The 20,484-nt window shown below is 39.7% G+C and overlaps 1 protein-coding gene and 1 long non-coding RNA gene across 6 annotated transcripts in view; one reads left to right on the top strand and one right to left on the bottom strand.

The window, feature by feature from the left end:
* The window catches only part of PARG (poly(ADP-ribose) glycohydrolase), a 106,952-nt gene that overhangs the window by 38,002 nt on the left and 48,466 nt on the right, over positions 1-20,484 (top strand). For all 4 annotated transcript variants that reach the window (XM_084796854.1, XM_084796852.1, XM_084796853.1 and 1 more), the window contains 3 exons: positions 4,098-4,190; positions 8,723-8,880; positions 18,559-18,638. In XM_084796854.1, the coding sequence (XP_084652980.1) occupies positions 4,098-4,190; positions 8,723-8,880; positions 18,559-18,638 (331 nt within the window). The remainder of the gene's footprint in view (positions 1-4,097; positions 4,191-8,722; positions 8,881-18,558; positions 18,639-20,484) is intronic.
* Positions 1-20,484, bottom strand: part of LOC311605991 — a 52,920-nt gene that overhangs the window by 24,389 nt on the left and 8,047 nt on the right. The window lies entirely within an intron of this gene.

Raw genomic sequence — 20,484 nt, 5'->3', positions numbered from 1 at the left:
CTCTGGAAGGCAATGGAAAGGAGGATGAACTTTGTGTAATAAGCTAAGTGAGATAGATGGCTGGTAAAGTATTTTTATTAACACTGTTACACATGAACGTCACTGTTCTAGACATGGTGAACCAGCCATTAATCTTGTCTTGAAGGAACTTCTAGTAAGTGATAGAAAGCATGTCCATAAATAACAGCAGAAAGCAGAAAATTTTAAGGATCTTATTTTTTTTTTAAAGCACAGAAAAATTGCAAGAGAGAACTAGAAAGGAAAAATGGATGGACTTTGAAACAATTATTATTTGAATAAAATAGCAAGAAAATTACATATGTTTCGGAATTAAACAAAGACATCACAGTCATGGAACAAATGGGGTCTGTGGGTGGATAAGGCAGTGTCGTAGAAGACTAATTAGTAGAGCTGCCGAGTATGTAAAGTAGACTGGAGGGTGTGTGTGTGGCTGTGTGGATACCAGTTTTTATGATGTGCTAAATAAGACCAGATAAGCCTCTAACTCAAGATAGAATAAATATCTTAATATTTAGAAAGACATCTAAAGCTTAATTATCTAATATCAACATTTAATATTATGTAGATACACAAATATCTTAATTAATGGAGTTTGTACTGTATTGAAAAGGCATTGGAAGGTTTCTTTTTTTAAAAAAAATATTTTATTAATTTATTCATATTACATCTCAATTGTAATCCTATCCCTTGTTTCCTCCTGCTTTCCCCTTACTCCCCTCCCGTATGACTGTGACTGAGGGGGACCTCCTCTCCCTGTATATGCTCATAGGGTATCAGGTCTCTTCTTGGTAGCCTGCTATCCTTCCTCTGAGTGCCACCAGGCCTCCCCATCCAGGAGACGTGGTCAAATATGGGGCACCAGAGTTCATGTGAAAGTCAGTCCCCACTCTCCACTCAACTATGGCATTGGAAGCTTTCAAGCAGAGCAGGAACCCTTAGGATATACTTGGGCAGAAACCAAAGGGGACTGAGCAGTGGGACACAGATCATGTCTAATTCCTGATAGGAGAGGATGAGGGCCTGAGGCAGTGTAGCTTAGTGGTTAAAAGAGGGTAATGGTTCAGGTGGAGGACTCGGAGATTGAAGCTGTGAATTACTAGCCATTTACCTAATTTGCATTTGTGTATGGTGTTCTAGTCTCCATCGAACACTGTTATGTTAGAACCTTCAGAACTGGGAGCTAAGCAGAGTCAGAGCATTGTCCTTGTTACGGATCAGGAAAGGAAGCATTGGAGCACATATGCACATCTGGCTCTATAACTGATTTCCCATTTCTTGCCCAGCACTCCCTCCTCTAAAATGCCCTTCCTTGTTACCTGGGAGAAAACCCTGGCATCCAGTCTTAGCCTGCCACTCAGGGCTTGAGTTTAAGACAACTGCTTTCCCTCTGAGTTTTAGTTCCTCTGAGTATCTTGTACATTCTTATCTTGGAGGCTCTTTCAGGGCAAACTGTGCTTTCATTACCACCAACTGGATATGGGCTTCTGTTTGGTTTGAGGTTTCTATGCCTGTGCACCTGTATGTGCACGTGTGTACATGGGGCCAGAGGTCAAACGTAGGTGCCGTTCCTCAGGAGCAATCCGCTTTAGTTGCTTTGTTTTGTTGTTTTGTTCTGTTTTGTTGAGATAGGGTCTCTCACAGGGTCCTGGGACTTACTAGCTAGGCTTGTCTGGCTGGCTAGCAAACCCCAGGGGGGTCACTTGGCGCCTGTCTTTCCTGTACTACTTTTGCTGCCTTTTTTTAGAAAATTAATTAATTACTTTTATTTCATGTGCATTGGTGTTTGCCTGCATGTATGTTATGTGAAGGTGTGAGATCCTCTGAAACTGGAGTCACAGGCAGTTATGAGCTGCTGTGTGGGTGCTGGGAATTGATCTCAGGTCCTCTGGAAGAGCAGCCAGCATTCCTGACTACTGAGCTATCTCCCCAGCCCTTGCTGCCCCTTTTAAAAACAGCATAATTGCTGGGGATCCACCTCAATTCCTCAGGAGTACAGTGTGTGCTTTACTCACTGGGCTATAGTAACTCCCAAGCTCCACTGACTTTGTTTTACTCTGTGTATTGGTACTGGAGGACACATGAGTGGCCTTGAATATGCTAAGCAAGGACTCAACCACTGAGCTACATCCCCAGGTTTTTCTTTGCCAGACAATTCTTCCTTATGAAATGATGAACATTATTATATACTGTGCTTGGTAGTGGGGATATGAATATTTATAACACAGTCCTTATATGTTTAGTGTTTTGTAATGTGGGGCAAGAGGAGAAAAACTAATAAAATATTTATAAACTACAATAACTGTTCTTGTTGGTATGCACGTTCAGCTACACAGTGATGGAGGAAGGGCCCATTACACAAGTGGGAGAAAATGTCACAGAGTGATAGAACACATTCCTAGAGTTTAAACAGTGGCATTATATGTGAAATGTTAAAGAAAGCAGGGAGTAACATAATGCATCATCAGAATCCTGCCTGTTATTTGTTGAAAATCTTGTAATTCTTCAAGAACTAAATTTATAGATAAACAGACAGAAATGTAACGGTGTAACTTTAAAATGCATTTTAAAGTAGATTCTTGGGTGTACAGACAAACAGATAGGTGACAGAAGCAAATATAACACAAGATTGCTATAGAAACTAAACAGTATGCATTTGAGTATTCAGTATATAGTTACAGATGTAGGAAAACAGTTTACTTTGTAGCTATGAAGCAATAAAGGATGTATACCTTTTAATTTTAATTGTTATTTTTCTTGGACTTAAAAGAGGTTTATTGTACGGATGTAGCCACCTAACTGTTCTGAACTGGACAGAATTTAACTCTGTAGCCCAGACTGGCCTAACACGTGTAATGATCCTCCCGCCTCAACCTCTGGAGTGCTAGGGTTGCAGGCAGCCCACTACCCTATCTAGCCTTTTTAGTGTATTGACTTTCTCTTCTGTAGGGACTTAGGACTTGACTTTTGTTCAGATTCCCCCATCACCACTAGTAGAAGCCTTATTGTGTCCTCATTGTCCTGCCATAGCTGTCAAATTCATTTTAGCTTCATCATTATAGTGGGTGTTAATAGATATTGCTTACATTTTTTTTTTTGCAACTTGTTTCCGCCAGAATTATTTAATAATCATTTTGTGTTCACTTACTGTAGAGTTGAAAAACAGATGAACATGGACCATATGTGCCATCTTGGTGTATTTCGGGTGGATACAGGAAATGTGGTTTTATCTTCCCAAATGTACCTAACATGGGAGAATTCTAAGATTATAAGGAACCCCATTGTTTCTTGGTTAGTGGGTTAGTTTGCTCACAGACAATATGCTTTGGAGTAGTTATGGCTCTTTTATGTTAATGACTGTTGAAATTAAATGGGTCCTTTAGGGTTTCTGAGAGAGCTCTTGGTGCTCAGTTTTCAGCTGAAATAACCAAGGTTGAGTGTGCTATTTTCTATTTACAAGTATTACATTTAAATATTACATTTATTTATTTATTTATTCATTTGTGTGTGTGTGTGTATGTATGTGTGTGTGTGTGTGCGTGCATATGGAGGTCAGAGGACGTCTTGTGGAAGTGGGTTCTCTCCTACCATATAGAGCCTGGGAATTGAACTTAGGTCATTAAGCTTGATGGCAGGTGCCTTTCTTTACGGAAAACAACTTGCTGATTTTATAAATATTACATTTATTGGTGAATGTTGTTTTTATGAGAGACTTGATTTGGGTATACTTTGGTTTTGGAAGACATTTAGGTAAATGATATGAATTTGTTAATTTATTGATGGACCTGTTTGTATTTTTCTTTTCTTTTCTTTTTTAAAGTTATTCGAGACAGGGTTTCTCTGTGTAGCCTTAGCAGTCCTAGACATGCTTTGTAGACCAGGCTGGCCTTGAACTCACAGCAATCCGCCTGCCTCTGCCTCCTAAGTGCCCAGCTCTGTTGGTATATTTCTACATGTGTTGTTGTTTTTTTTTGAGGACACTGTACCTTACAGTGGGAATTTAAGATTAACATACATCTATATTCATTGATTACTGTTCACTACTATTAATCCATGCAATATATTTCACTGGTTTTCAGGTACTTGAAGAAGCAGAGGCTCAACATTTGTATCAGTCCATTTTACCTGACATGGTGAAAATTGCGCTCTGTCTGCCAAATATTTGTACTCAGGTTAGTAAATGTAACATCTCAGTGCTTTCCTTGAACTCAAATGGCTGAGGTGGGAAAGGATTCTGCGAAAGGACACGCAGCTTTGCTGTCATGGAAAGGTTAGAGGCTAGAGAGGACACTGCCTAAGAACATTAAAGATGCAGCATTCGATTTAGAGCTTCCTTTTCCGTTGTTGCAGTTTGTTTACTCAGACTCCTTTTCCTCCATTTATTTGTTTAAACAATGTCTTTTTAAAAAATCATTATTTTAAAACAAACTACTGGTTTGGTATGTTTTTCTCAAGATGATTTAATACTACCTTCATCTCCCTCACCTTCCTACATAGTGATATATGACTATTAACAGGTGAATTCATGGCACTTTTTTTTTTAACTTTTAAAACTATAAGAAAAATACTGTATTACATGATTTTGTTTATAATGTATTAATTACACATTGCTCCCTAACAGATAACCTCAAAATGTAGCAACTTAAAATAGCAGGCATGCACTATCTTAGTTTCTGTTGGTCATGAAGTTGAGAACAACTTGTTGAGTAAGTTGTGGCTCATAGTCTCTTTTGTGTTTGCAGTGAGGATGTCAGCAAGGACTGTGGCCATCTAAGGGCTTGGCTGGGGCTTCAGGATCCACTTAGTTGGATCCTTTATACCCTTGTACCTCACTTGGGCCTTTCCATGTGCAGCTTAGCTGTCCTCAAGGCTTTGTAGCTGATGTCCTCAGTGTACATGAGCGTGTAGGGAAACTGCTGTACCTTTTAGGGCCAAATCCCATCCAGTGTCACTTCTGCTATTTTTCTGCTTAGTGGAGGGTAGTCACTTAGTCTAGGTTATACTCAAGGGGGAGAAATTAGACTCCTCCAGTTTTTTAAAAAAATGTAATCTTTTTTTTTTGAAAAGTTGGTAGATGTTTTTGATCATAGTCACCCTCATTCCCCCAGCAGCCTCTTTTCTGATTCTCTGCTGCCCTCCCAACATCATATAATTATTATTTTTTTAATAGCTCACTGAGTGTAATTAGTGCTGCCTGTGTGTGCATGGGTGTAGAGCATCCACTGGAGATCCCTCCTCCTTCTCCTCCTCTTCCTCCTCTTCTTCTTTTTTTAAAGATTTGCTTACTTATTATGTATGCAGTCTTCTGCTTACAGGTAGGCCTCCATGCCAGAAGAAGGCACCAGATCTCATTATGGATGATTATGACCTACCATGTGGTTGTTGGGAATTGAACTCAGAACCTTTGGAAGAGCAGACAATGCTCTTAACCTCTAAGCCATCTCTCCAGCCCTAAGCCCCCTCCTCCTCTTCCTCCTCCTCCTCCTCCTCTTCTTCCTTCTCTTCTTCCTCCCCCCCCCCTCCTCCTCTTATTTTTTCTTTAAGGTTTATTATTATGTATACAGTGCTCTGCCTGCATGTACACCTGCAGGCCAGAAGAAGGCTTGAGATCACATTGTAGATGGTTGTGAGCCACCATGTGGTTTCTGGGAGTTGAACTTAGGACCTCAGGAAGAGCACTCAGTACTCTTTACCACTGAGCCATTTCTCCAGCCTGCGAGACCCCACTTCTTAAAGGAGAAGAAAAATTTAATCTCTAGAGAAGGTTGCAGTTTTGCTCTTCATTATTTTCTGTGTGTTTTCTCCACCACAGTGGCTTGGATTTGCTTTTGTTTTGTATTTCTAGGGCTAGCTCTCTTATACTTCAGTGCTAGCTAGGATTGTGCTAACACTTGGATATTTTAGGCCAAAACATTTGGGGACATACGAGATGATGATATCAATCATTGTACTCCTAAAACTATAACCACAGTCCTTGGGGATAGCCCCAAATATCCTAAACATGTTCAATGTTTAGGCCATATTCTCTTCAGTCAAGAACCAATGAGTGAGGCTGGAGAGGTGGCTCAGAGGTTAAGGGCACTGACTGCTGATTCCAGAGGTCCTGAGTTCAATTCCCAGCAACCACATGGTGGCTCACAACCATCTATAATATGATCTGATGCCCTCTTCTGGCATGCAGGCAGAGCACTGTATACATAATAATAAATAAAAAAATCTTAAAAAAAAACAACCCAATGACTGTCCTTCATTATGCCATGCTTATTAGCATTTCACTGTGATGTTTCCAAGGCTACCTAACTGTAGTGTCACCTCAGCAACATATTGTGTCTGAAATTACGTTTACTGTTGTTAGAGAAGTGTATTTTAAAACAGTTCTTGTTATTTGTCTTGAAAGCTGCTTGCTAATGATCCTTCTCCATTCTTTTCCTTTACTCTCCTTGTCTCATGAAGCTCTTCCTATTTCCCAACTGTCTCTTGCCACTTCTGCAAAGCCTTCCTTGCTTTTCCCAGTGAAATGGAATCATCTTGTAGCATTCAACTCATATTTCCCTCATTGCTTTGACTCATGACCTGGCCTCTTTTCTCCCACTAGGTTATATTCTCCTGTAAAGGACATCCTTTTTGTGTCTCTGGGTTTTATGTGAAGCTTATTTAGTTAAATGTTCTTTTAATCCAATGTTTAGCTCATAAAGGCAGTGCCTACTCTTTAGACACAGATGGTGCACTTTTTTGCACTTAGGAGAGGTTTCTATATCTTATTTCATGAAAAATTTACACTTTAATTTAAATTAATAAGCTATAATAAGTTGCTAAGTAGAGTCACATCAAATTATGCCTGTTTAGGTGTTTATCCTGTCTTAGGATACCTTGTTCTTTCATTACTACACTGAGGGGGAGAAAGTCTTAATTCTGTGCTCTGTTCTTTACAGCAAAGTCATTCTCTATTATGAAAAATTAACATTTCAGCTTGAGGTAGAAATATGTTTTTGACAAGTTAAATTGCATATGCTTGTATTTAATGATTTGCCACATTAACATATGCAGGCCAAATCTATAAGATAATTCTTAGGTCCTTAAAGGAAAATCAAATAAATTAAAATTTGAAGCTTTTGAAATATCTTGGTTTATAGTTTTTCTAGCTAGGGACTTGCCAGTAAGATTCTGCTCTCTCGTTTCAGTAAGTGTGAGCTTTTATGCATTCTTCTCACCAAGAGAACAAAAGTCATTTCTTTAAAAAAATATTCTATTTGACATAGCATAAGAACTGTTTGTGTATCAAATCAATTAAGCCAAAAATATTTACTAATTTTTGAAATCATTTTTATGGCCTATTTGGTAAATATTTTGGAGAGAAAACAGAGATCAGTGTGAGCTTTCTGATTCCTCTGCCTTGTAAGAGATGACATCTACAGCCTGGTGTGTGAAAATAATTTCTTTATCTTTCCCTTGTTTGCTTACCTTTGAATTTTTATTTTTTTTTTAGAAGAAATAGATTGTAATTTTAACTTTTCCTTCTTGCCATCAACTGTCGTTCTTGAGCAGCATGTGTTTTCTGCTATCTTAACTGTATTTTGGGTGGTGCCTGAAATGTGATCATGATGGCTCACTTGAGGCAGCTGGCTTGAGATTTGTGTGGACACCAGTACTCTTGGTTCTGAGTACTGCTGAGAGGGAGAAGGAAAAGGGGACTATTCTAAATTTAACAACTCATGGAAAATTGGTAGATGATGACCTTTTATTTTACCAGCATGTCTTTTTTTTTTTTTTTTAAGATTAATTTACTTTATGTGTGTTGATGTTTTGCCTATACGTATGTCTGCATGAGGGTGTCAGATCTCCTGGAATAGTTGTCTGTCACCGGAGTGACAGACAGTTGTGAACCACCATGTACGTGCCGAGAGTGCTCTTAACCACTCATCCATCCCTCTAGCACCCAGCCTGTCTTTAAAACCACAGTTTAAGCACTTAAATTAGAACAGAACACAGTGAACACAATGCTCGGGTCATATGCATTGTACTTACAAGTCATGATGTTTGAGTTACCACAAGAAGACATTTTACATTGAAAAGACTGGAGGAGAATGTCCTGCACCATCTTTGGTGTTCTATTATGTAGAAAATGCCTTTATTTTATAAGTTACACATAGTTCTGTGTGGCAGATTTCACATGTTCTGTTAAATGCTTTAGTACAATTAGATTCAGTTCTCATAAAGGAGTTAATAATAGGCAGTTTGATTTAGAGTAGGAGGGACATGACTTATTTATTCAATCGTATTAATTATTTTATCTAGGACTAAAAAAAGTACTTTATCCCTTATTTTTAATGTTAGAATGTAACATATATAATAATAGTTAAACTCAGTGTTGGATTTTCATTCCGTCTTGTTTTCGTTTTCATTTCAAGAGTAATGTGTTAATGTGTATTTGCTGAGGTGGTCTCAGTTTTCACTGGTAACTGGTGCTTTATGTTCTCTTCAGCGTTGTTATTGATTAGAAATCTGTAACTTGTCAATTGAGTACCTTTTTTCAGTCATCTGATAAAAAGCCCTTGACTTTAACAGTATTGCTGATTTAGGGACTCAAGAGTAGCTTGAAATTATTCCTGCCTTAATTTTGAAAATGCAATTTAATACCTCTGTCTTCAAAATTGCTAAACTAATTATTGCTTTTCTCATCTGTATTTTCGTCTTCTTCCATCAGCCAATACCACTTCTGAAACAGAAGATGAATCATTCTATCACAGTGTCGCAGGAACAGATTGCCAGCCTCTTAGCTAATGCTTTCTTCTGCACATTTCCCCGACGGAATGCCAAGATGAAGTCGGAGTATTCTAGTTACCCAGACATTAACTTTAATCGGTATGTTTTCAGAGAGATTTTCGTCAAGGGTGGATGAAATGAATGTTTTTGAGTGATTTATCATTGAGTGATGTCTTTCTTCAGATGATGTTTTGACCAGTTTTTAGGCATCATAATTCAAGTTCACAGAGGCCAAGAGCATGATTGGAATCCTGGAACCAATAAATCACAACCAGGCTTCATCTTGGTTACTCCCGAGCCTGCGCTCTCTTTGTGCTCTTACACTATCCTTGTCTGAATGCTTGAATTCCATCCTTTGCTTGGTTTGATTATTTTTAGGGACGTTTGTCGTGTATTATAATCCTATGCTCAAACAGTTTTTAAAATGGGAACAAAAGCCCTCATTTCTGTAAAGATCTTACATAAAAATATAAAGTCACTGGGCACTTTTAAAGTCACTCGTAGCACATGTCTTTGGTCCTAGCACTTCGGAGGCATCAGAGACAGCTGGATCTCTTGTCAGGTCAAGGCCAACCTGGTATACATAGCCAAGTTCCAGGCTAGCCAGGGCAACACAGTTAAACTATCTCAAAGACAAGAATAGGAAGTGACTTAGTATTTTTAAATAGATACTATTGATTTATCAGTATAATTGTAAGGAAGACAAAGGAGTATTCAAATTATTTCAGATTAATACTTTGTGAAACCATCAATAATATTTTAGACTTTAGCTACTTTCCAAATCTTATCTAACATCTGCCCAAAAGAAAGCATTATAAGCACTTTAGCAGATAAGTCCCATGTTTTCCCCTTTATTCCCACTCCTAATTAATGCTCTTGCTTCGTTTTCTTGCTTTATCTGAGCATGTCTTTATGGACTTTGAATAGAATATTACATTTTTCCTAGTGAAGGGCCAGCCTTCAGAAAACCCTTACGTGCTCCTCTTTCACACTGGGTTGAGTGTGATGTTCGGCTGCACCGTCTTCCGTCACCTGTGCTTTGGTTCTGAGGGTGTGCTCCTAGAAGCAGTGTGCCAGTTAGGATGGCCGTAGTAAGCACAAAAACCATAGCTCACACACTTTATCTTCAGAGTAGATTGCTACAGTGAACCACTTAATTTACCTTTTTGTAGTAATGTAGTTTCTTTTGGGGGGGGGGGTTGGAGACAGGGTTTCTCTGTGTAGCCTTGGCTGTCTGGACTTTCTTTGTAGACCAGGCTGGCCTTGAACTCAGAGTGATCTGCTTGCCTCTTCCTCCTGAGTGCTGAGATTAAAGGCGTGCGCCACCACACCTGGGCCATAATGTGTTTTCTTAAAAACTTACCTTTAGACTTAAAAGTGGCAGAAATAGAACCCAAGAGTTCTTGTGAACAACTCACTTAGTTTCACTCTAACATCTTTTGTACCATGGTAAAAATAACCACAACTGGCCAGTTAATAATGGTTTAACACTATTAGCTGACTTTCAGCCTTAGGAATTCTTACGGTTTTTCTGTTACTTTTTCTTCCAATCCAGCTCCTACCTAGCATCTTACATTACATTTTGTCTGCTTAGACACCTCCAAACTGTTTCTTAGAATTGTTGCTTCCTTTTATGGCTTTGATCTCCTTGAAGACTACTTTACTAGTTATCTTATAAAATATTTTCCATCTGAATTTTGCTAATGTTATTTCATAATTAGAATGAGGTCATGCTCTTTTTTGTTTTTATTTTCAGAGATAAACTCTCACTCTGTAGACCAAGCTGACCTCAAATTCTCAATGATTCTCCTCACTCAGTCTCCCTAGAATTATATGCATGAGCCATGACACAGGGCTGGTCCATAGCTTTGGGCAGCAATGGCATAGAATTGGTCATGGGTCCTTCTCAGCCCTTCACATTAATGGGCTAATATTTCATTTTAAAGTTGGGTCAGCTAACCAATGTAATCTGTCCTGGGTTCCTCCACTGTAAAACAAAACAAAAACTACTTTCTGTGTAACACACTGCAAATGATCTCTCATTTTTCCATACTAACTATAGCAAAGATTGGTCAATCTTTATGCATTTATTATGATGATGTTTGCCTATTTTATTTTTTCTTTTTTTCTTAAATTTTTTTATTTTATACATATACATTTATATTATTACACATACAATAAACTACTGACAGCAAACAGGATCATGAAACAATCAGAAATTATATAAATGTTCTTAGTGTTTTAGCTATTTGTATTTGGCGACCTGGAAGAAAACATCTTTCCTACCTTGGTACGTCTAAAATTCTGAATGTAAATCAATCTCCATCACATCTTGTCATTATCAACTTAAAACATCTATCTAGACCTAAAAACATCTTAACCCCTAAACAACTAATCTTAATTGTAAAACTAAACTATCTGGTCTTCAACCTCATCGGAGACTTGAGAAGGAATAAAATTAATTACCTGAATGTATAGGAGGTACAGGTTAGCAGCCTCCCAAATGAGAAGATGACAGAGCAGTCACCCAAAACTCTCTATAATGTTGAAGCATCATCTTCAGCCTTCTGGCCCAATATATCTGACAGACATCTTTGTGAGGCCGGAACTATTAAGGACTTGATTACCCTGTCTTGGCAGAGTTTGACTATTGACTCTGCCTGCATCCAAGCTTGCCTCCTTTTTAAGGCAGAATTCTGTCTGTGGTAGAAATGAGGATATTTTGCTCGGTGGCTTGTTTGCCACATTTGAAGCCATCTCCATAAGGAGTGTCTATTGTAATTTTTCTATTTAATTTTCTATGTTTCTTAACTGAAATTCATCGTAAGGAAGATCTATTCCTTAACTCCTATTTTTAAAAAATAATATAACAAACTAATCATTCATTTTGTTATTTGTATTTTTTGGATCATTAGGGTTATTAAAAATATGGGCTTTTGTACACTTTTGAGAAGGTTCCATCTTTTTATTTTTTTCCATTTTCTTCCACTTAGAATCATAAAATATTCTAGGCTTCTATTATCCTTTCCCCAGGCCTGGAACCAACTATTATCTGAGGGTCCTTGATTCCTTTTATTCAGAGACTAGGCTCTGGGTGGTGGATGTGCTCATTGTATGCGGGCAGCATTTCTGATAGCTCTGTCTGACAGTGGAGAAGTATAGTCATCATTCTCTCTAGTGTTAATTCCAAAGACCTTGTAGTAAATCTTTTACAATTATGAAATGCTTCTCTCCCTCGAGATGAGAAGAATTCTAGAGTTCAGCTGATTAGTAGCTAATAAAATTTTTTAATTTAAAAACTTAAATTAAGACATTTCAGTACATTTATAGGATTTTTAGTTAGTTTGTTTGTTTAGCTTTTTCGAGACAGGATTTCTCCGTGTGGTCCTGGCTGTCCTGGACCGCAATCTATAGACCAGGCTGGCCTTAAACTCAGAGATCCATCTGCCTCTGCCTCCTGAGTGCTGGGATTAAAGACATGTATCACCACCATCCAACTCCATTAATAGCAGATACTAAATTATTTAAATACAAGAGTACTCCCCATCACTCAGCAATGGGCAGAGACACCTTGTTGATTTTGGTGTTTTATATCAGCAGTTGGCTGTCCTTTGTTCATCTAGCTTGATGCCTGGCTTAGTGGCCAGAGCTGTCTTATGCCTAGGACTCAAAAATCCAATCCAAGCAAATCCAGGCAGCAGAGCACAACAGGATAGGGTAGGGGAAAGACAGGGCCAGCCCTGAGTGTAAGAGCTGGCCCTGCTACTTGTCTGCTGTGAGGTGGCATGGGTGGGGTGGAGGTGTGATGGTGATGCCTTCCCCCCTTACCCCTCACCACCTGTGGCAGTCAGAAGAGCTGGCCCTGCCCCTTACCAGCTGCACCTCACCTGGGCAGCACAGTTGTGGTGGCTCTGGCCGATGGGAAGTTGGTGAGCCAGCCCCAAGGGCAAGAGTGTGGGAGAGTTAGTTCCAACACACATCTGGTATGTGCTGTCTAGGCTGGGGGATGGGGAATGATGCCCTCCACCCCTTCACCCCTTGCCACCTGAGGCAGTCAAAGAGTTGACCCTGGGGTCATGAGAACAAGTGTGCTGGCCCTGTACCTGGGCTGGGCATCAGAATAGGGCTGGCCCTGATAGAGGGAGTGCAGCTGAGCCAGCCCTGAGAGTGAGAGCATGGGAGGGCTGGCCCCACCATTCATCTGGCTAATGGCAGCATTGGGGAGCCTAGCTAGAGCAATGCTCTGCCCTGGTGGTGCTGATAAGGGACAGCTAGCATGGCCTGAGTTGGCCCACCCCAAAGCCTATATCATCTACAAACAGTTAGGACATGTGAAGGGGCCAGCTGTAGGATCTCCATGACACAGGGCAACAACAGCATAACCAGGAGGAGGACCCAGTATTGATGGTGTCATAGAAGTCAGAGATTTCAAGCCAGACCAATGACTCCTTACAGTGAACATCTGCAAGTGAAGATGTGTGGACAGAGGGATACACTGTGGGACACACTGTGACATACTACTTCCACGATGAGATGTTTTATGTGCTTTGTTTTCGTTGTCTGTGTGTGTGTGTTTTATTCTGAGAGGGAGGCTGTAAGGGTAAAAGGTGGATATGAAGGGGCAGGAGATGAGTGGGACTGGCATGCATGATGGGAAACTCACAAAGGATCAATAAAAAGAATATTCTCAGGCTGCCTTAATTCTCAAGTTATATTAAGGGCTCTCAAACATTAAAACATGAATGAAAGTTTCTCTTGTACAATCACTCTGTACTGGCAACACTAAAGAGGAGCATTAGCAATCAAAAACAATGTGATCAGTGTAAGAGAATGTTCTTAAAATCCCATTGTTGGCAGACATTAGGGTATCCATGCTGTATCCGCATGCTCTCTGGCTGTATAAATGTCTGTCATGAGGAGTGATTCCAAGTTATAACAGTAGCTGAGCTTATGAGGGTGCTATGTGTAGCCAAGTAGACAGTGGCTGGTGTGAGCAGCCACTGTGTTCCTCACTGTGTGCTAAGTGCACCCAGGTTACAGAGACTGGACCGGCTGGATTCTTTGTTCTTATTCTTAGTAGGAATTGTCTTGCTTTTAAAGCTTGTAACTTACTAGACTTCCCTTCTCTCCATGTGGCTTTTATTCCTTTTTCAAGATTCAGTTCACAGATGCAAGTGTTCAGCTATCTCTGATCCTGCCCGGGTTAGTATTCTTCACAGTGTGTACCTGCCTTCTCTTGGGAAGTGGTGTGTCTTATAATGACCCTAACTAGCAACAAGAATGACGGCCGCTCGGAACCACTCACCTGTCTGTTGTGGCTCACTGTCCTCTCTGTGGGAGTTTCTAGGCAGGAGAGTTTGTATATGGATGAGGTTTTGGAGAGGGCATGGCTTACCTTGAGAAATGAGACTTGAACACTGTCTTCTGCTCAAGCTTGGTGCTTTTCCTGTCTGACTACCTTGCAAAAGCAGAGTGTTCTGAGAATGCTCAAGAAATGGAAGACAAAACAAAGTTCCCTAGATAAGCCATTTGTTAAACCAAATATGTAGTATTTTCCCTCCTTCTCTTCTTGGTTTGTATTTACATTATAACTTCTGGCAAGTCAGAAGAGTTTGTGTGTTATTCAGTCTCAAGTGAGATATGGCTACTACTTGATTGAATAAGAAAAATGGTAAAAGTATGTGGTGGGTGGCTGACGTCAATAAATTGAATAAGCCTTCCTTCTTTTATTTATTGTTGTGCTCTTCCAGGCCTGCTTAGTTATGTTAAATACCTCTGACCTTTTCCCCTGCTTGCCTTTCTCAGCCTGAACATTTATATAAAGGCTTCCAATGTGATTAGCATTGATGCTTCTGAAATCACATGGAAAATAGATGGTCAGAGATAAATTGTGGGTCTCAGCAGTGGGCAGCCCAGGAGGCTTTTACATCTGCCACTTCCCTGAATTGAGAATGCTGCTGGGGCCATATGGCAGAGCGCCTCACAAAGCAGCCAGGAGCGACTTTCTGGCTAGATCCCATATTATCATTTGCTTCTGTTTTAAGCTGGAGGTTATAGTGCTTTGGACTTGATTTACTATATACCAGTGGGATTGATTCTTAATTTAAGGGTGTGTGCACAAAATTTAATTCCAGTAATGTTTTTCAGTGTTTCCATTCATGCATGGCAAGGTTATTTTATTTAACCATGTTTTTCTAAAAGTATGGAAGGAGAAACACATTAATAACTATCTGACCCTTTACTGACTTTTTCCCTTGACAATACAAAATGCCTTGTTTAGAACAAAGTTAGTTGCCTGACTAGGTTTTTTCCTGTTGGCTTTTTAAAAAATAGTCTATAATTATCATGCAGTAAAATATATAAATGTCTTCCCAACATGGGCAAGGATTATTATGGCCTGGCTTATGTACAAATTTGTATACATATTGCTGAATGAATATGGGAAGTTTAAAATTGGATGACATTTGGTAACTGTCAGTTACCCACATCTTTCTCTCTCCTTGAACGTCTGTCTGTCTGTTCTGTGTCTTTCTCATATCCTCTTAGGTCCCAGGCCCATGTCTGTCAGCCTCACTCTTCCCTCTCTGCTCCATTATCAGCCCCTTTGCCTTTTTTCTTTCTTACTCCCAAGGTTCTGTCCTCAGATTGAATATCATTTTCATGGTAACATTTTTCATGTCCATTTCCTATGAATTCTGCTGTTTTTCAATGATACAAAAATAGGATAATTCATTTTATTTGGGTGGTTATGCATAATGAAACCAAACTGGAGATTTGTTACAAAGATTTTAAACCTATTTCTCCTGATTGACTGCACTTTTACACACACACACACACACACACACACACACACACACACACACACACACGGAGGAGGATGGAGGGAGGGAGAGATCCTTCTTGGCTCTATGAGAAAAAGAGAAGAGAAGTGCAGGACATTACGGTGCACACCTTTAATTTTTAATCTCAGCATTCTGAGGCAGAGGCAGGTGGACCTCTGATTTTGAGACCAGCCTGGTCTACATAGCAAGTTCCAGGACAGCCAGGGCTACATATGAAGGAGGAGGACCATGATGATGATGAGAAAAGGCTGATGGGATGGCTCAGCAAGAAAGGTGTTTGTCACACAATCTTGATGTCTGAATTAGATCTCCCATCCGATAGTGGAAGGGAAGAACTGGCTTCCAAAAGTGAAATTGTCCTCTGACCTCTACACATGCACCATGACATTTGTGCAGTTGTACACATGTGTGCACACATAAAATAATTTTTAAAAAAGAAACTAACATTTACATAAAGAAAATAATCTGAGAAAGCTTATTTGATTACATAGTAATTTGAATTGGGCTTGGAAAAGTAAATAAAAGCAATCCATTCAGGTACTGCTTGATTTATACCACTAACACTTAGACTTTGGGAATATTTTGCTTTAGTGGTTGACTGGTGGTTGGTTCTTTTGAGACAGTGTCATGTAGCTAAGGCTAGCCTTGAGCTCACTGGCTGAGGTTGAACTCTAGAGCTTCATGCAATCTACCTTTAAGACTTAAGTTTGTAAAATAAAATAGTACACTAATTTCTAGTAATAATAGCAGCCATATAATGTTCTAGATAAAAGTCCATATTCCTAGGATAATAAGTCTGTGATCCCATGGAGCTCCTAAGGTTAATAGTTTGCGATTATGGCTATGAAATATGAGAACTTTTATGTGATTTTACAAGTAACTAGCCATATATGGGACATTTGTCTTTTGGGGGAAATTATTCATTAAGGGCAATAGTCATTTTCTCCTCTTTCTGTAATAGTCATATTAAAGAGTGTCTCCCCTTAGTGGAATTGTATAGTACATCTGTTCGTCCATTAAAAAAAAGATATTCATACTCCTTTCTTCTATTACATACTAATTTTAGAAAGGGATTTTGTATAGAGGCCAAAGTGTTCATTTAGTAGATCATATTTATTTACGTAGGATGTTTACCTAAACTGCCATGTGACATCACTGCCGTGTTTATTTAAACAGACTGCATTCTAGTTGGCATACTACAGAAGAGATCAGGGTAAAACCTTCACCTTTACAGCCTCCTCCAGCTGCCAGCTAGATGTAAGCATGTTTGTATTAAGTATTTTAGAATAACAAATCTGAAATGAGTAAGTTATCGTATAGGTACTGTTAAATTATTTTTTAAAGCAGAGCATATGTTAGGTTAAAATACTGTACAGCATTGGCATTCCTTTTAGGCAGCACATTGATTCTCCAGAAGGTGACTCTGAATTCAGGTCCTTCTATACAGAATCCTTTGCTGTATTTCCTCCCCTCCCCCCCTTTTTTTTCCAGTTGTTGTTGGATTTTCTGTGAATTGCCTTGCTCCTTTCTATATTCTTACATAAGATTGTTCTTCTAATCATGAAAAATGGTGCCCATTTTACCACTTACTAAAGATGACTTTTACTCGAAGGCTTTCTAGATTTAATGGCAGAATATATGACTAGGGGCAGAGACTCTTCATTATTTACAGCCACTGAATCTTCACATGCTTTTTAAATGCCTTTGGAAAGCTAGGTCTTATGTCTAAAAGTGTGCTTTTGTGTGAAGTCTTATAATGAACTACTTAGTCAGGTCATATGCTTCTAAAGCCCTCTGTTTCTTTCCTCCGGATAAATTGAATTACATGTTAACAATAACAATGCCGTGCCATTACAAAGGAAACAGAATTAAACAGTACAAATCGGGGTTGCTGGGTCCTGGGCAACACAGAGAAGGCTTGGGTTTTGCTACCAAGCAAAGGATCTGTATTACCTCAGAATGCTATAATAAAATATTGCAAGCTCTTGGCTCAAACAACAGAATTTATTTTTTTGACAGTTTTGGGGCTAGACGTCCCAGATCAAGATGCAGCTGATTGAGTCTGAGGGAGGGGTCTTCATGTCTTGTAGACCATGCCTTCTCCCTGTCTCACCCGCTGTCTCTCCTTTAGGATTTGGACTCTTCGCATATCTCTTCAGCCTTTCCACTGCCTCACAAGCGTTATCGCCAACTAGACCCTTGTTGGGGGTTTTGTATTCACCATGGGAATATTTGGAAGACAGAAACATCCAGTCCAGAACAGGATCTGCTTAGTTACCCGAGATTGCCCATTCAGTTCCCACTCTTGTCCTCGCTGTGTCTTGACTCTCATAGTTCCCCCACTTAATTGCAAATACTGAGGATGAGGGTTTTTCTGAGACGCCATTTGTTTAGTTATATAACCACTTGATAATATTGTATACTGTAAATAGTACTTGCCATGAAGATAATCGCTGCCTGGCCCTACTTGACACTGAGGTTAAGACAGTGCCTTGTTCCTGGAGGAATAGGTGCTGGCTCAGCGGCTTTGAAGGAGCCTGTATGCAGCCAGGTTGAATTCTTTCTGGGTGCCCTTCAAATCCACATCCTTTTTCTGGCTCTCCAAAGCTCCAGGACTGCCTTCTAGAAGAATTTTAGATTTTGATTGAAGATAGAGATTTGGAGCCAGGCACAGTGGCGCATGCCTGTGATCCCAGCACGCAGGGAGGCAGAGGCAGGTGGATCTCTTGAGTTTGAGGCAGCCTGGTCTACAAAGTGAGTTCAGGACAGCCAAGGCTACACAGAGAACCCTTGTCTTGAAAAAGCAAACAAACAACAACTACCACCACAATAAAAAACCAAAGAAGCAAACAAACAAACCAAAAATTGAAAATAGAGATTTGGTGTTTAGGAGTCACAAAGGTGTTTTAACCCTTTTACTTGTGGCCTCTTTCAGGTTGTTTGAAGGACGCTCATCACGGAAACCAGAGAAACTGAAAACACTCTTCTGCTACTTTCGAAGAGTCACAGAGAAAAGTAAATTCCTTTTATTCATTACTATACTTTTTCTTGCTGATGGTGAGAAGTCAAATCAAACAACCTGAGAAATATTTTATATTTTGAAGTACAATGGCTCACTGAAGCATACTTAGACATTGATGATTTAATGCAATGTCCTTGATTTTATACTGTTTTTGTATAGACATAATTGTATACTGTAATACCTGAAATTAGACCTGGGTGCTTTGAAATACATACCCAAGGGTTGTTGTGACTCAAAATGACTTTCAAAGGAAGTCTTTTAGGATGTTTTTTTATCTAAAGAAGTGTTAGCTAGCTTAATCTTCATAGATCAGGTCCTTCATTTTTCCTTTCTTTCCGGCCCTGCTGTCCTAGTTTGACTTCTAGAACTATGATACATACCATTACAAGAAGCAGCCTGGGGAGGAGGGTTACTTTAGCTTACACTTGAGGTCACAGGTCATCACTAAGGGAACTCAGGCAGGAACTGAAACAGGAGCCACATGGATCGCTGCTTATTGGCTCAACTTCATATATAGGCCAGGCCCTCCCAGTCAGTCATCACAGACATGGCCACAGACCAGTTTGATCTGGACAATGGCCCAACTGAGATTCCTTCTCCAGGATGACTCTGGTCTGTGTCAAGTTGACAGTAGAAACTAAACAGCATGTCCCCTAAGCCCTTCATGGCATGTTTATGAGACTGAGTTACACTTAGTGTACACATGTCTGTCTTCTTCTTGGCACCTTACTGTTTGACTTTCCCAGTAGCAGGTTCTCATCTGTGAGATAGAATTATAATTACTTCATAGGGTAGTTGCAGATATTAAGCAAGAAGATACATGCTTACTATGTTAACTATTACCAGTAGGTAGACTTTCTTACAAGGTACAAGAAATCCAGAAGACTTGCTGAGTAAGTCAGGTCTATTCTGGTCAGGTGAAATGAGCTTTCTTCCTTTCTAGCCCTCCAGCTTGTGTGACTGTCTTAAGTTACATCTTGAAATCATTCTAAGGTCATTTCTCCCCTTTAAATATGGTGTTGGTAAATATTGGTTAGATTTTTAGAAAGAAGTCTGGTGAAGAAGATTTTGATATTTAAGGAAAAACCATATGCTTTGTTAACAGTATTTATAGCTTACTTAGTTTTGCACTCTGTACTGAAAGATATCTTAAGAAAGGATGCAGAATTGTTCAGGCTTATAAAAAACACAATTAAGCCAGGCATGGTGGCGCACACCTGTAATCACAGCACTCTGGGAGGCAGAGGCAGGTAGATCTCTGTGAGCTTGAGGCCAGCCTGGTCTACAAAGTGAGTCCAGGACAGCCAAGGCTACACAGAAAAACCCTGTCTCCAAAACAAAGCACAAACAAACAAACAAACAAACAAAAACACCAAACAAATAAATTAGAATTTGTAATGATTTGTTAAAAATGTGACCTTTGAGCTGGGGCTTTGTAAAGTGCTGGTAAAGGATCTTAGCTTGATTCCCTGGTGCCTATGTGGGAAAAAAAGCCAGAGTGATGGTGGGCACTTGTAATCCTGCATTGGAATGACAGAGACAGGGTAGTCCCTATGTTCTCTGGCCAGCCAGCCTAGCCTACTAGTCCATTGAGAGACCCTGTCTTAAACGAATATAATGAGTGAATGAATTGCCTGAGGAATACCCTAATGTTCTTTGGCTTACATGCACGCATGCATGCACGCATGCATGCACGCACATACGTACACACACACACACACACACACACACACACACACACGTGCACGTACACAGACTCAGAAGCTCTCTGTGTATTTCAGGCTGGCCTTGAATTCAGAGGCCTCCTATCACCATCTTTAAGTGCAAGAATTACAATTA

This window comes from Acomys minous (genome assembly GCF_964271855.1).
Source record: "Acomys minous genome assembly, chromosome: 9".
Taxonomy (NCBI): domain Eukaryota; kingdom Metazoa; phylum Chordata; class Mammalia; order Rodentia; family Muridae; genus Acomys; species Acomys minous.
This window is presented reverse-complemented; position numbering and strand designations above follow the sequence as displayed.